Here is a 17,815-nt window from a genome sequence, read left to right on the forward strand (position 1 = left end):
TAAAACTTAAGTCAATCTTTGATACAACAAAAAATGCAGGTCATGACATCCACCTGAAGAAATCATTTTATGCTTTAGATAGATGTGACAATCAAAGCAGAAAACATCAGAGCAAGTTAAAAATCTGGACACTTAACTAACTTGACAATTAACTAAGAAATGTGTTATTGTTCTTTATCAAATGGAATTTTCTAGTCTTTGCTGTGATGTAAGCAGTACATTAGCACCAGCTCAGGTCCAATGCAAAAAGTCAAGCTAGAAGATATAAATCATTACCAAAAGTGCCATAAAATAGCAAACTACTATTTGACTCCTTCCCAAGACAAAGAAGAAAAATGGCGATAATTTGGTTCATCTCTTAATTTCTTCTTCTGCTATTAGTAGATTGTTTCAAGCATGGCTTCTGCAAATTATTCAAATTAAGTTGGGACTGTGGCAAACATCCTCATGAACATTTATTTGGCAAACCTGAATATTCTTGAAAGTTTTTGTACCCTGTTATTCAATTCCATCCTGCAGTGACTCTGCCAGAGGGCCTGGATTTATCGATATTTTAGCCTCCATCCTCTCCTGTCAGTGGAGTTCAAGTCTATGTGCCAGGTGTCCATTTTATTCCAACATGCTTCAACCACAGGAAATTATTAGCTGCCACTTTCAAGCACTTACTGGAGAATTATGCGATAAAGAGAGCCTCAATGGGTAGAAGGGCTAATGCACCTCCAAAGTGCCAGAGGAGGGGTCACCTGCTCGCTGGCTGGTGCAGGAATTTCTTTCCAAAAATGTTTGCAGAGAGGAACTGATGGAAGTGGCTGGGTTACATCAGTTCCCATCTGACCTGCCAGCATCATCTTTCCCATCTTAGATAAAATGTGTCTGCCTGCCTTTCCCTTTGTGGGTAAGGAGAAGAGACTGGTTGGGGGTAATGCTCTCATTCAATAGTGGGACCTGGACTGGCTACAGCAGGCAGCTGTGGCTGTGACTGGATACAGCTGTGCTTGTGTGTAGGTGACAAGCTGGGCTGTGCATGGCTTTTAGTAAGTGAACTCTAACCCGTTCCACCCACAGTATAGCTTAACGCTTTCAGCCAGGGAGTCGGAGATGGCTCACAATTTGAGGTGTGGGACTACAGTAAGTTAGAAGTGGAGGCCATGCTGGATGGATACTCTGAGGCTGATGCTCCTTCACAGGTATCTGCTCCCTTGCCTAACTGCCTCCCTTAACCCCAAGGAGTTAAATTCATCAGATCCTAGACTCCATTCTGCACCATTCCTGCCCCTAACCCTATTAAAAGATGCATTATGGGGGGGGGACTGTAGTTTTATATAGTTTATTGCATGATATGGCTTGATTTTTCCCAAACAATTCTCTTAAAAATGAAAGCTTTGAGTTCAAAGCCTACTCAAGGCCGAAGCAGACACAGAGACACATAAGGGGAAGCAGATCCTTATAGGGCTCGCTACCTCTGTCTGTAGATTGCCTCACTCACCAACTCTTAGCAGCATTTTACCCAGATTGCTGCACAGTCCATCAGCCTCTTTATGGAAGCAGTGCCTCAGGCAGTGGTTGCTATTAGACTGCTTTCCTCTTTTTTCCTAGCAGTTCCATATTTCAAGTGATTCAAGCATCTTCAAGTGAATTGCTTGATAGATTTCCAAAATGATCACTACAGGTCAAATTCAGCTCAAATGCTATCCTTTACAAAGTTTTGAAAATCCATTTTTGCAGCAAGGCTGGTGAAACATTTAATGAGCTTCGATTCAGAAGAGACACATCCTTTTAACTTGAATTTGGCCTCCAAACACATTTGTCCCATTCAAATACCTAGCAATCTTTTCAGCTACAATGGCTACCTCTCTCACACTGGTGAAATACATTTCAGATAGTCCCATTTCCCAAGTTCTTAAATTTTCTAGAAATAGCATAAAGTAAATATGTTAGAGAAGATCCTGTTTTTACTAAGGATGTTTTGATTCAAGATGTTTCTAGTAATGTGCCTTCCTTCTCTATCCAGTTTCATTTCTCTAGGATCTATCTTCCTACTATTTAACCCCATTTTTTTAATGTTTCAAAACATATGAATTTAATATAAGAAAGAATTATTGTAAAGACTATAAATGAATTATTAACAAAAGGAGGAATGATACATTCAAATAGAGCAGGTAGCATTTAATCTGAAAGGGCTTAATGGAAATTTCTCTTACCAGCCTAATAATAGTGAATTATAGTGATCTCAATTTCACTCAAACAAGGATACTATCTATCACTCTGAATGGAAAGATGAGAAGCAGGGTCAAGTGGCTTAACCAGGTGTTACATAAATGAAATACATGTGCAATGGAGAGATCTTAGAAATTGTAAAAATTCAAAGAAAAAAAGCCATAAAACCTATCTTTTTTTTAAGTTAGCTTTTTTCATTACTGGCTTGCCATTCTATGTTCAACTTTAGAATTTTATATCCTGATTTTCACACATAAAATGATATATTGAGTAGTTACATGTTGTTAAACTACTTTGAAGTTTCTATTTATGTTGAATTCATCCAATGTACAGATTCTAATTTATAGAATTGGAAAAATGTAAATACACACACACACACACACACACACACATACATATATATATTTGGTTATTATAATAAGTAAACCTGAGGTGAATCAATAAATAAATCTTTAAAAAATCATTTAAACATAGGCTAAGTAACAAAGATTTATATTAGTTTGAATGCATATTGGTTATTTTAAGAGAACATGTTACTCTTCTTTGCCTGTTTTCCTATTGAGATTAAAATCTAAATAAAAGTAAAGTTTATTCTTAGTTTCTATATGACTTATTCAGATATTATTTGCCATAAGTGTTGTTAAGGTTCACCGAGACATTATCTGAGAGATTATTATTTCTGATTTGAAATTTTCAGGTACAGAAATGATAGTGTTAAGGCTGTTTATTGTTTCCCTTCCACAATTTAATGTTCAAAAGTCTCTTTAAGGACACCATAAATATACAATTATTAGTTTATCATTTCCTCAAGTATTTTATTTAATAATTAATTATATTAAATCTTGACTAAAGTAAGAACAATTTCTGCTATTTAGGCAGAAGAGAGATACCAAACTTTGAAACTTTTTACCTAATAGTCAGTCAATTTCGTTGAACAATTACTCTCTCATTTTTTTTCCTGAGTATTTCCTTATTCTACATTTAGTTTCATTAACTGCTAAATGCTAAATACTAGGTCCATCTTTACTAATCAGTCAACCAACGGTATATAACTTTATAGTGTATATAAAATTTAACAAGATCACGTTTGTCAATTTATCATGCTTTAAAAACCCTTCTATATTGGCCCTCTCTGGTGGCGCAGCGGGTTAAAGCACTGCACTAAGAAGCTTAAGCCAGTTCCGCATGAGTTCAATTCCCCCCTGCCCCGGAGGAGACCACATGGCGTGGCAGACCTCTCCTGACCCGCCCGCTGCTCCCCTCAGCAGTGTACTTCGTTGATCTGCCTGTTCTGCTCCCCTCTCTGTCTCTCGTGAATCCTCTCACCCTCTGCATCTCTGGCCTGTACCCCAGTTCTGTACGAATAAATAAATCTTTAAAAAAAAAAAAACCTTCTATCTAGTTTTTAGATGGTGGTGCATCTTAATATTTTGTTAGTTTGTTCTATATTTTCTAATTATGAATAATACATTTTTTGCAAGATTGAACATGTATGGAAAGGTGAAGAAAGAAAAAATATACAAGAAAAATTATCCTAAGATTCTCACATTTGAGCACACTTTCAGGATCTCTACCAGAAATATCTAGACAGTTTTACTACTTCTTTCCCTTAGCACAAAGCAGAAAAGTATTCCCACATGATCAACTTCACACAGCATAGAAAAATTGTCTTATACATTTCATCATAGTATTGCAATCTATTCCTTAAATATTAGAAAACATAATCTTAAAATCTCTCAGATGTGAATCTTTTAAAATATGTGAAAGGTAAATCAATGAACTATGCTCATGTACACCCCTTTATATTGCTGTTCTGAGCTACTAAATGGTGTGTTATTCAACTTGAAACATTATCCAGCTAATAATGTGTCATAAAGATATCCCTGGTAGCATGCTAGTCACACGAAGGTACTTTCCCTTGTTTTTCTCATTTTCTAATGATGAAGTATTTCACTTACTTACTCCAAGTACATTACAAAGTGTAGTGCCATTTAATTCCTAAATTCATTTTAGTATGTATTTATGCAACAGTATCTTGTGTTACTACACGGTACTCAATAAACAGTTGTCGAATGGAGAAGAATGAATGGAACGTACTATTAAATAGAGTGCTGTACAAAATGGCACATTATTAATAACTACATTGGAATTCTTAGAAGTGGCTGATGCAGGAACAAATGTAAGCCTTTTATTCACAGCAAAGCCTGGGAGATGAATGGCTGACACATTCGATGTGTGATTTATTCATACACACTAGTAGGAGATTTATAGGCATCTATTAACCTACTCGAGTTCCAGTTCTATCTTAGGCTGGTCTTTTGTCATGATTAGCTATGTTGTGACTCTATGTTAAATAACAGGTTGTCTGTACTGAAATATGCAAGAAATATGAAGACAGTAGGTCAAAATTATTATACTTGTACATTGTTCCAGTTAAACCATAGCTATAGCTCTGCTTGTTTACATTCCAATAATCAAACATATACATATGTTCTAAAGGAAAGAAATTTTTCTGCACCTGAGATTGTTACAGATAAATTATCTCTCCCAAATAATTCATATGCTGACATCCCAACATACAACAGTTCAGAATGTGACCATATTTGGAGTAAAGGTCTTTAAAGACATACTTAAATTGTAAAATAGGGAGATTAGAGTGGATCCTGATTTGGTGTGTGTGTTGTCCTCATACAAAGAGGGTATGTGGATACACATCTACAGAAATAAAGCATGAGACAGTATGGGGAACAAACAGCAGCAAGAATAGAGGCCTGAAAGAAATCCTCCCACTGGGGCCCTCAGAAGGCAACAGTCCAGTGCACACACTCAGACTTCTAGTCTCTAGAACTGTAAGAAAATACATTTCTGCTATTATAATCACCCGACCTATGGTACTTTGCTGTAGCAGACCTAGCAAACAAATCAGTGCAGTAACAAATAGAAAACACAGTGAGGTTGTACAGCAAGAGAGAACAAGGATCATTTTAGGTGTTTTGACTACTCAACTTTGGAAAAGATGAGTCATACTGGCCTGCATACCATGGGAAAGAGATGGTAGGGGTTGATCTGATATTTTACCCTAAGAACTTACTTATTTTTTTAATAGAGTAAAATATCAAGAAGTTCACTGTTTTTAAATGAAACTTCTGATACATTTCTTCATCAATTGATCAGGATTATAAATTTAGTTGCACTACCCATTTCACAGTGCCAATCCCACTGGATCGGCAAAGATAATTCTTACATGTGCTTGGGGCTTAAATGCATGTTAAGCTTTGAAAAAGTAAGTCACTCTTGGCTTTTCCCATGAGGTCTCAGTTACTGTGTGCTTTCCACCTATATCCATGTTAATTCATAAACACAGCAAGAGAAAAGGAATTTGGAAAGGAACAACCTCACATGCCCTCAACCTCCACCCAGATTCAAAGAAGACAGAGACAGAATGTCAATTTTATAGATGGGGAAAAACCCAATGGCACTGCCCAAGCAACATGAAAACTGCCATGTCAAGGCAGAGAAGACATACAGCCCTGTAACCTTTGACAGGATGCATGGTACTCCCACCTAACTTGTGTCTTCCGAGCTCTGTGGCCACTAACCTACCCTCCTCATAAACAGAAGCTGCTTCATAGAGTCAGACAAGAGCTGCTGACATGTTGCAAGTTCATGACTGTAAGATGTGTTTCTTTGTGCCAACTTAACAAAGCCACATAGAAGAAATTTTTATAATAGCACCAGAGAGTGAAAAAAGTCATAATCTTCCATGTTTCATGATTCAGAATAATTAATTTAATAGCTGTGTCATATGAGAAGAGTAAATAAAGAGAAGGAAAGGGGTGTGGATAAAGAAGATCATTGAAGCATGTACAATTGCAAAGAAAAACAAATTACCAGAGTAGTGCTAGAAATAAAAGCTCGGTGGGAAGTATTTTTCTGATGTTAATTTGATTCTTCTGTGGATACTTAAAGCTGCAGTGTCTACAAGTACACTATTTATCTCCACTTGTTTTTATTTTTAGCAGTTACATAACCTTATGTCTCAAAAAACCAATTAAACACCTTCCTGATCTCCACTGGGAATTTTCCCTAAGTAGTTCTCTATCTCAACTTTAATAGGACTATGATTTCATTTACAACATCTTGCTGAAGAGGGTTTCATCATCAGAGGTGTTTAAAAAAATTTAAATTAATAAATGAGGGCAGAATAAAGATAAAACACAGTCTAGACACAGTTGCAGTCACTGGGTTTGGTTCACAATAAACACTGGGACTCTAAATCTTAGTGAACAGTTTGTGTTACTGTGTCACAGTCCGTAGCTACGCCAGAAGGAATAATTTGAGTCCCAGCATAAAGTGTCTAAGCTCCATGCCATAAATATGCACTCCTAAAGTTAACAAAAATAATTATTTATTCAACTGGTAGATATGAAAGTCAGTCTTCCCTTACGTGCTCAGGGTAACATTTAAGCCTTGACTACTTGAATTCAGTTTTGTGCTCCTCAAATACTAAATTATATCCCTCTTCAACTTAGACTATTGAATCTGTCACTCAAACAGTTGGACTGTATTCACCACAGATGACCACTGCCCCCGGGCATCCCTGAAAACTTGGCTTTAAGTGCCAGTCTTCACAGCCACTTACCGACAGTGTTTATGGGAGCCAGTCAGGGTTTCGATCACAAAGCACTCGCCGTCATTGAGACAGTATGCCAGGTCCTTGTCTCGGCAGGGTTTGAAGTGCTCAGATCTCTCCGTGGAATATGTTGTGGTATCTGCCAACGAAAGCACACAGAGAAAGGCTATCAGCACTGATACCAGCAGATCCTGCCATTGACTAGAATCTGTACATGAAAGCGTTCTCATGGACGCCAATGTCGGGGAATCTAGACAGACAGGATGGGTCCTCCCTGGTACTGACCAGGTACAACTGAATAAGATCACTAATAAAGGCTGAATGCTTGTGTCCCTTCTTTCTCCCCCAAATTCATAGATTAAAAATTAATCCCCAAAGTGATGGTATTAGAAGACTGGATCTAAGGGATATTAGGTCATGAATGGGATCAGTGCCCTTATGAAAGAGACTCCAGAGGGATTCCTCACCCATGTGGGTCATGTGAAGACCCTCTAGGAACCCGGCACTCTTACGGGACACTAACTCTGCAAACACCTTGATTTTAAACAACTCAACTTCAGTAACTGAAAGAGTACATTTCTGGATTTTGCTTCCCCCCCCCCCCGCCCCTCTCAGGGCAGGGGGAGGATCTTATTTGTCTGTTTATATATTTATTTTTATTTGCAGTAATATTAGCATAACCACTGTCACCACAGTGCACCCACTTTCAAATCACTCATCATCCACCACCACAGTCCACTGTGCTTTCTCTCTCCTTGTTCTCTTCCCGTGCCTACATCTCACCTCCCTCTGGATGTTTCAATTCTAGGTCACTTTCAAGGGTTAGTTTTTAAATCTGATCTGCTGACCCTTAGCTTGTTTTCACCGTATTCTATGTATCAGTGACACCCCCTGACATTTCTCTCTCTCCTTCTGACTTACTTCACTCTGCACCATTCCTTCCAGCTCCACCCATATTACTTCCAATGGCATAAGTTTATTTTTTGTTATTTTGGATACCCATTCTATGGGATTTTATTCTAGTAGTCCAGGGACTAAAAAAAAACAAACAAACAAACAAAAAAAAAAACCACTGTATTCTGTTGCCTTTTTTCTCCACCAGACCAAAATAATTGTAATCACTCTAGAAAGCCCATTTGAGGACCCATGAACAGAAAACACTAAATGATCCTGCTGTCAAACACCCAAATCTGTTGTTATTAACTTCAGTTTAACAAACATTTTGTATATGAAGAACTGAGATAGCATTACTTTTCCTTTGTTGTTGCCAAATGTCATCAAACATCTGATCAATGTATGTTGTGACTGTTTTGGGGAAATCAATTTCAGCTTTTTGTTGTTGTCGCTGTTGTTGTTTTAGTTACAGCTGTAATTCACTAATAGCTAAGCCAATTATTCTTTCACTTTCTCCTTTTATTATGTAATTAAAATGCAAATGTTCCAAATTCTGTGATAGAATATCAAATTTGAAGAATGTTTCTGTTAAATCTTTAAATGGACCAAATTATTTAACTGGGCCAAATTATCATCTTTCAGTATTATCACAAACATTTATTTTTAAGATCATTACTGAATTTTTTAAAATTAAGCTGTTTATATCTGAAATTGATGATGCTGATATATGTACATATACTATTTACTGGACACAGTCTTATCACATGTAGACAGTTTTCCTGTAACAGAGTTTGAAGACATTTAACATTAGTACCAATTCCACTGTGAAATCAAGAAAAATATATTTAAAAAGTCAAAAATTAATTAAAACTCAGCTCTTTTAATGGTCTTTTCAGAGAGCTACATTAATAATAATGCAACAACATAGACTTCTGTACCAGCTTAATAAGAGGAGGTCACAATGAGCCTCTTTCTCATCAACCAAACTAAGCAGACTCTCATCTTCTCACATCTAAAATCTGCAGCAGGACCCCTTTTTACAGGAATAGCTCCAAAAGGTTAACAAAGAAAAGATGAAAACATCTGGATATTTTCCTTTCTTGTCTCACGTGGCACCCTAGAAAAGCAACTTAATTTCCAACTGAGATTCTATTTCTCCAGAAACCAGGAATTGTTGCCACTCTGTTTACTACTCCTAGTTACCTTTTTCTTTGCTGGAAGACATACAGAAACCCTTCAGAGCTAACCAATATTCCCCTTGTTTACCCCCAGCCTGCCTGCTTTATCATTCATATTGCTGCTTTCAGTACATTCACTGCTTGCAAATAACAATTTGTTAAAAGGCCTATCTATTACTTTAGTTCCTTTCCTGAGATCAGAGTGTGTCTTAAGTGGATTTGGTACTCGGTAAAAATGTCTTCCTAAGTCTGATAACTTGAACATCGCTAACAGTGTAAATGTCACTGATCAAAGTTATAATCATTAAAGATTAAAATTGCACTGCAATCATAAAAGTTAATGCACCTCTAACAAAGAAAATTTAGAAACAATTTCACATTTGTGTAATCAGTTACTATCCGCATTCTTATACTGATGAAATCTGTAAGACAAACACTGCCTTCATATTCTTATATACCCTAGTTCACATGCTACTGAAATACACAGAATCTATTATTTTTTTGGTGGTACAATGGAAACTTATTTTTTTCATTTTAAAATAGCTGCCTATTAATACTTTGGCAGGATATAAATGTTCTCCTAAACAGGTACATTTTCAGTTTTCCAGGAGATTTCCTCTACAGGAAAGATTTGTTATTCAAGACAGTTTGTAATAAATAGTTACTCTCTTTTTATGGGAAATATTTAAAATTCAATAGCTCTGCGCTTAAGATTCACTATGAGACCTCTCACACAGCTGACTGCTGTGGTATATGAACTCATGACCAGCTAGTTTCCTTTAATTTCTTATTATTCATTGTTGGTATTCACTGATGGTTACTCTAAGAGCAGCTTGTCATTTAGTTTAACCTAGCATAAAAAAATGAGATCCTTATTTCATAATCAATGATTTTAACAAGCTACAGCAATACAATGGCTAAGCAATTACAATCAATTAGTTTCCATCTGACAAGGAGTGTCTCTGATGGTTCCCACCTCATTCTATCAACTTTTCTTCCCATCAAGTTATCATCTACCAACACATTACTGCAGATGAGAGTCCCGTGTAAGTGCCTCTGCAAAAGTCTGAGGTGGATGAACACAAATATCAGGTTAAACATGTACTCATATTTTCTATTTCCATAGCACAGAAAATTCCAAAACTCATTTAAAATATCTATGCTTATGCTCACAATCTCTTGACTGAATTCAAACAAATGTTATTATCAAATATTTTTAAAATAATACAGCAAATAATGATAGCACATTGTTCATTTATTCTCCAGATAAACTGTAATCATGAATAAATGTGAAACCTCACATTTTACCTAAAGATGTCACACATACGATTCCTATAACACTATTTATCTAAAATCACAAAGGCATTGCACAAAATAAATAAAATTCAGCATGATGTGAAAGTTTACATTTGTCAGACATGACAAATGCAAGGATGCAAAGTTTGAAACCTCTATGGTGTACTACTAACTTACTAAGACCACCGACAGATTTTTATTAAAGAAATAGTAAGTAGACAGGCATTCTTTTAAGTACAACCAAAAAAGCCCATCACAAAGATATTAAGACCCTGTAATATTTTTATATCTGCCTGTGAGACCATGTATATATTAATTCTTAACATATAAGATACATTATAAAGTATTTTTTTTAATTATGAGGTAAAAATCAAACAGAATATGCTTCCTTATTTTCTTTCTTGCCCTAAGATAACAGTTTGCTCTGATACTATATTCAGCAGATGACACCTGTGACAATGAGGTAATGGTTAAGATCTAACTCAAACTTATAGCCCCCAAAATGTTGGGATACTTAACAATTGGATATATAATTCTCATCCGTACGCTTATCCAATTAAAATTGCATTACTTTAAAGTTAGTCTGTTACTTTGTTAGTCATATATATATGGTACTTTCAATATTTCAAAATGTATTTACAATTCAAAGAGTACCTTTAATTTTTTTTTTTAAGATTTATTTATTTGTGCATACAGAACTGGGGTACAGGCCAGAAGCTCAGGGGCGGTGAGCGGCTTCACCAGAGACAGAGTGGGGAACAGAACAGGCAGATCAACGAAGTACACTGCTGAGGGGAGCAGCGGGCGGGTCAGGAGAGGTCTGCCACACCATGTGGTCACCTCCGGGGCAGGCGGGAATTGAACTCATGCGGAAGTGGCTTTAGGTTCTCAGTGCAGTGCTTTAACCCGCTGCGCCACCAGGGAGGGCCCGAGTACCTTTAATTTTATAGGTGAACTTGATAAATAAAATTTTTATAGAGCTCTATATTGTCTTTTAAAAATCATATAGATAAAGGTCCAAGTAAGTAAACAAGGTGGGACATGGTATTTCCATGAATCCCATTTGCCTTTTATGGATCTTCTTTATGACTCCTCATTTCAAAATGCTTCATTATCAGAGAACACTCTCCAATGCATCAGTTCATGAATCTCCCACCTGACTGGCCCAGGAGTCATAGGGTGAAAGCAGGTAGGTCCTAACACCTCTGATCTATGGTTTTGGAGACAGACTGACACAGAATCACACATGATGGTCATTTTTAGAAGAATGATCTGTTTACAAGGTGAACACCTGCATATACGGCCTGTGTTGAAAAGTATGCATACTTTTGCTACTATCAAATAAAATAAACCCTATTTTAAAAACTACTATCTAGAGTGTTAACTAAAGAAACTAAATTTCTGAATCATATGCAGTGTTGCAAACCAGTGTTAATTTAAAATATACACATATATATTGGAAATGAATAGATGTTTAGAAGTTAATGCCTGGAAATTGCTGTCTCAACAGTAAGTCAGGTAAAGTGCACAGAGATGTGTGGAAAATCAACTCCACAGCATGAAGGAAAAAGAAAGAAGGGAAAATATTTGAAATGAGAGGTTATAAAGGACATAGGAATTCTAGCTTTATCAATAGAGCTGGTTTTTAGAAAGCACTTTTCAAACACCTTGACCAAATGAAAGCTCTTAGGTCAAGGGGGTGTTGTTGCTGGCCTAGGGAATTGTTCCCATTCACTTGGAGCCAAGGGGACTGTGCAATTATCCAGATCACTCGACTGGCACTTGCTATATGTCAATTTAATGTTTTCTTATATTTTTATGGGTTTTGGTCTCTATCCCCAGGGAGGTCAGAGAGAGTGTTTTGTGCTTAAGTTCTGTATTCTTTCCACATCATGTAGCATACATAGTAAGCAATCAATGAAGTAATTAAACGCACAGTGGGAGGTCATGGTGGTTAATTCATTAAAGGCAAAATGGAAAGAAAATGTAAGAGTGGAAGACAGAAATCCCTGTAGATTTTGCAATGAAAGTTCATTTATTAATGAATTAAAACAATGGCTGGTTTTCCCTTGTAAGTACTGATTTGAACTGAAATATTACTTATTGAGGCATTTTCTATGCTACCGACACAACTGCACACTGTGGGGAACACAGATTTTGTTGTAGAAACAAGAGTACTAAATGGGTTATTACAGATAATTATTGCAGGGGATAATCAAAGAAAGGGAGAACTTAATTCAGGCTATAGTTATCTGTGAATGGCTCCCAAAGGGTTGGCACTGGAGTTAGGTCTTGAATGGGTATGATTTAATTGGCACAGAGAAGGAATCCTAGATGTCAAGAGCAAGGAAGGAAAATGATAAGGCACAGTTGGACCCTAAATACATTTTTCACACTCCTGATTTGCAAGTATCTATTTCATTGAACCATTCTTTCCTTCAGTGAGCTGAGTTCATGACATGACAGTTCACTGAGAAAAGTTAAGGATCTGGTGATACAATCTAAAAGCTTCAGGATTAGCATAGTGCCTTTACCGATCAGAGGCCATTTCCATGTGAGTGACTCCAGCAGTGTCTTCTGTAGGAGCAGCACAAATGAAACCTGGTGCCATGTATTAAAATTCCCTGTTGAATCTGCCATTTATCAGGAACCCAAGAAGGAACACTGGCATGAGACTGAGTTATAAAATATTTAATGGTCAAGGGAAATTGCAAGAAGAATGGAATGGTGTTTGAAAAGAAAACAAACCATTTCTCAGCTGGCAAGAGGCAAAGATAGCTTTCTCCCTGCTGCCAGAGATCAGACAATTGTTCACTTTGCTGGCATGGGAGAAATGGGGAGTGTTGAGCGAGGAATTTAAAAGTTCAATTGAGTCATGCTGCTGCAGTGAGGACTGACAGTTCCTGATGTATCCCAGAGATATCAATTCTTGCTGCAAATGAATAAAGCACACTTGTTAAATTTGCATGCCATACGTGCCACCTTCCAGTTTGAAATTTTGCTTTTAGAAGTTCTGTGCCAGCTTAAATAAACCTACTTGGGAGATAAACTGTTCAATGAACTTTTTTTTTTTTTTAAGGGATTGCAGAGCTTATTCTAAAGCAGAATAGTTTTCTTTCTACCCACATGCGTGTGCATGCCTATCAAATCTACCTTCAACTACAATAATTATAATAACAGCTACTGTCACTGGAGCCCTTGGCTTGTGCTAGGCTATTATATCCTTGAGACACATTCACACATCTCTGGATCCCTCATGGTTTGATTCAAGACTAGCTAGGTCTAAATCCAATACAGATAGATAGACAGACAGACAGACAGACAGACAGACAGACAGACAGATAGATAGATAGATAGATTTATTTTCCTTCATCTTGTCTGAACCCTCAGAACCATCAGGCACTCTAATATATCTTCATCTTCATGGTAAAGCTTCTTTTGCTGTACTCTTATATTGCTAAATAGTATTGATTCTCCTCTTGCTTTTGGTTGTTGCCACTTCTGTCTCATAGAATTTATATCAAAAAGCCAGATTCCTGAAGGACTGGCTTTCAGATACTCCCTGACATCATGGGATGGCTGTCCATGCTGGGGAAAGTGTTTCATTCCTGGAAGCATCTTTATTTCCCAGATGTACCTTTAGATAATTTATAGTAGGGGAAAATCTTTTGCACATGTAGCAACCTCCTCCTATTTGCTGCCCTGGTACCGAACTGCTCAGACAGCAGGTAACACATCCATGGAGAGTAGATTAAAGTAGAAAAATATCTATCTTAATGTTGCCTTTGCATAGGAAACATGCTGTTGTTTCTACAGTATGTTTAATTGAATCCTTTGAAAGGTTGATATTACAGCCACCATTTGTTTTTGTGAGTGTAGATATTTTAGATTCCATATATAAATGATTTAAGTTATTTATCTTTATCTGACTTATTTCACTTAGCAGAAAGTCCTCTATCCTGACCCCTAACCCTAATGACCACCACCCCATGATGTCTTGTCACTAACTCTGGGTATGAAGAAAAATCAATCAAAAGAAATTTCCCCAAAAAACTTTTAAAGAGAGGTCAGTGTATAATCACTCTGGCTGACCATAAAAAATAACGGCAATTGTATGAAATAACTATTGTTCAAATGCAAGGACTCTGATATAAAACTGTGCTGAATCCCCGCCCCTACTCTAGATAGGATATGGCTAGGCTCAGCAGAAGGTAAATAATGCTAAGTCAGGTGGAACAGTTAGGAAGAATGAAGGGTCACCAGAAGTAAAGAGGTTCCTGGAAACTTCAGGGCAACTGAACATATCCAAACTTAAAAAAAAAAAAAAAAAGGTGGTGGGGGGGCGTAAATGACTGACTATAATTCTAGGAAATCAATAATGTGGCTTTAACTCCTGAAGTGCCACGTTTCTTCAAACTGGAAAATTTAGAATTCATTCAGTTACTAACTCATTCATCATTTTGACAGGCCTCAGATCTGAGAGACAAGCAATCACGTTATAAAACAATTACATTGTTCCCATATTTCCTCCTATGTCACTCATTTATGTTTTTAAGTAGTCTCATTCTCTGCATTCTGGTTCATCTTCTTAGTAACTGTGTGGGAGGATCATGTCAAGCAAAAGGGAAAAGACTTTTTTTATATTTACCATTCTGAAACTCTGTGCTTTGACTTCCATATGGAATTAGGCATGCCTACATGCAAATATCTAATTTAACACTTTACAATATACATTTACAAATCCTGACTTGCTTTCCAACTATGCTAACTTACTGGCATTTTGAACCTGTAAACTGAATATAGAAGAAAAAAAAAAACGTATTCATGGGGTCTTGTGATGGCTAAATGAGAAAAAGAGGTGATGGCTGATAGTGATTTTTATACAATTCTTGGCAGCAAGCCTCTCTTTCTCTTCCTTTTAGCAAGTAAGGCAATACATTTACGACGGATCATCTTACTATCCAACTCTGTAATGTGTCTGTATGGTGCCAAACTAAAATCATTTATTTATTTAACAATGTATCACTGAGCATCTACTATAATAAACTTGTTGAATACTGTACTAGTTCTGGCAGTGGAAGTGAGGAACTCAGCTCAGCACTCCTAAGAAACGTGGCTGTCATCCAGGGACTACCAGGCATGTGTGACTGTCAGATGGCAGATGGCATGGCTGACCCTCTCTGCTCAGTGTTGGGCAGGGAGAGGGGTGACACACACACTCCTATCACCCAGAGCATGCACTGGAGTCTGGACCTGTCTACAGAACTTCAATTTTAAAGAGGCTCTTCTAAAGCAGCTCATAAATTTCTCATTTGCCCCTAAATAGACTACTTTAATAAAAAGAAAGTCACCCCCACCAAAACACCATAATGTTACAAGCACACAGCTTACATCTCTTATTGACCTCATGATTGACTGACACTTTTCTGCATTTTTCCTGAAAAGTTTTATTTAAGGTTTTGTTCATTTTCAGAGAAGAAAGATATTTCATTGACTCACGATTGCCTTACTAATCTTGGGAAATACAAGCAAAAGCTGGATGGCTTGAAACTGCATAGCACAGATTGTGTCAGATGTGGACCTGCACCATGCTCACCTATTTTAGGCAAGATTTTAACTTACTATGCTTTTTACATTTGTTTGTTTATTTACATTAAGTTCTTAATGTAAATTGTGATTAAAATATACATTATCATTCACTTTAATAAACATTAATACGGTTCAATGCATTATGACATTTACTGAATATTTCTTGTATGCTCTTTCTCCTCCACAACTTTCCTTACCATTAGATTACACATTTCCCCAAGGAAAATACACACATGTCCAAAAAGCACATGAAAAGATCACGATACCATTAATTATAGCTATCAAAACCTAAACCATAGTGAAATACCACTTCACACCTACTAGAATCATGGCAATAAATGTGAAAAAGGAAAATGTAGAGAAATTGGAACCCTCATACTTTGGCTAGTGGGAAACAAAATTGTACATTATTTTGGAAAACAGTTTGGCAATTCCTTGAAATGTCAGACAAGCGTGCTATATGAAACTGTAACTCTACCCCTAGGTGTAGACCCAGAAAATTAGGAAAAAAAAAAAACTCAAACAAATGACCATACTCAATACAAATGTTCACAGTAGCATTCATGTCAATGCCAACTGATGAGTAGATAAAACGATAATTTATTGAAATGATAGAATATTAATCACCAAAAAAATGACCAGAAGTCCTGAAATACTGATACATGCTATACTATAGATGAATGTTTAAAGTATTATGCTTAGTAAAAGAAGGTAGACATAAGGATTCATTGTATGATCCCACTTCTACAAAATGCCTGGAATAGACAAATTATAGAGACATAATGCAGACAAATTATAGAGACATAATGCACTCTCATGTCACCAGAGAGTGGGAGACATGACAATTTCCCTGAATGCCTACCTATTTTGGTTTTCTATAGATTCTCTTAATTTTTGTTCACCCTCATAATAAATAAAAGGTGAAAAATATATTTTACATAAAAATTAGTCAATTTCATGCTCTGCCCTTTTAAAGAAACACACATTGCAAACCATTTGTGTAAAAAGAAGGAAAATTCATCATGTACTTTTCCAAAGCTCCTTGCATTATTGACAAAACTTTACTCTCAGACCTCTGTTTCAGAACAAATATTGTTTTGAGAAAATTGGTCCATTCTCTGTGTTTGTTTGAAAGCAATTAAAGCTGAAATCAAGTACCTATAATCATTTGTTCATTTCCGACCCTTATCTCTCCATTTGCAGAAAGAGCTGGTATGTATTAAAGTGTGGATCAATCAATAATTTAAGTATTAGAGAAAAAAAAATTAAAGCAGTCCTAACACAATTTGGAATTTTTTTTTTTAAAGATTTATTTGTTCATACAGAACTGGGGTACAGGCCAGAGGCTCAGGGGTGGCGAGAGGCTTCACCAGAGACAGAGTGGGGAGCAGAACAGGCAGATCTATGAAGTATACTGCTGAGGGGTGCAGCGGGCGGGTCAGGAGAGGTCTGCCACGCCATGTGGACACCTCCGGGGCAGGCGGGAATCCAACTCATGCGGAAGTGGCTTTAGCTTCTCAGTGCTGTGCTTTAACCCGCTGTGCCACCAGGGAGGGCACAAATTGGAATTTTTAACAGACGTTCCAAATAAAGTACAAATAAGAGGATAGGAACTTTCCAAATTTTGCTTCCTTAATTGTCAGTCATGAGATCTGCTTCCTTTACTTTTACTTAAACTGTCTCCCAATAAGCATTAGAAAGTAGAAACTCAGCCATCTTCCTTAACACCTCAAGGTCTGGTAAAGGGGGAAGTTATCTGTCTTTCCTACACTTTGGCTTCAGATCTTTTCTTTCTGGTGTGAGTTTTTTATACATACCTCACATCTGTTATCTATTCTATTCAGTGAGCTTAAGCCAAGAGTCAAATTTAGTTTATAAAGCTAATGAACAGGGAAATGGGGTCTATGGATAATCTGGTCTGCAACTTTTTTTGTAAACAAATTTTATTGGAATGCAGCAAAGTTCATTTGTGTAGACATTGCACATGACTACTTTTGAACTATAAATA

The 17,815-nt window shown here is 36.8% G+C and overlaps 1 protein-coding gene across 2 annotated transcripts in view; it reads right to left on the reverse strand.

The window, feature by feature from the left end:
* Window positions 1–17,815, reverse strand: part of NRG3 (neuregulin 3) — an 845,535-nt gene that overhangs the window by 457,362 nt on the left and 370,358 nt on the right. For both annotated transcript variants that reach the window (XM_012723665.1, XM_004680690.2), the window contains exon 2: window positions 6,860–6,989. In XM_012723665.1, coding sequence (XP_012579119.1) covers window positions 6,860–6,989 — 130 coding nt within the window. The remainder of the gene's footprint in view (window positions 1–6,859; window positions 6,990–17,815) is intronic.

This window comes from Condylura cristata, unplaced genomic scaffold, assembly GCF_000260355.1.
Source record: "Condylura cristata isolate star-nosed mole 26May11 unplaced genomic scaffold, ConCri1.0 scaffold00011, whole genome shotgun sequence".
Taxonomy (NCBI): Eukaryota; Metazoa; Chordata; class Mammalia; order Eulipotyphla; family Talpidae; genus Condylura; species Condylura cristata.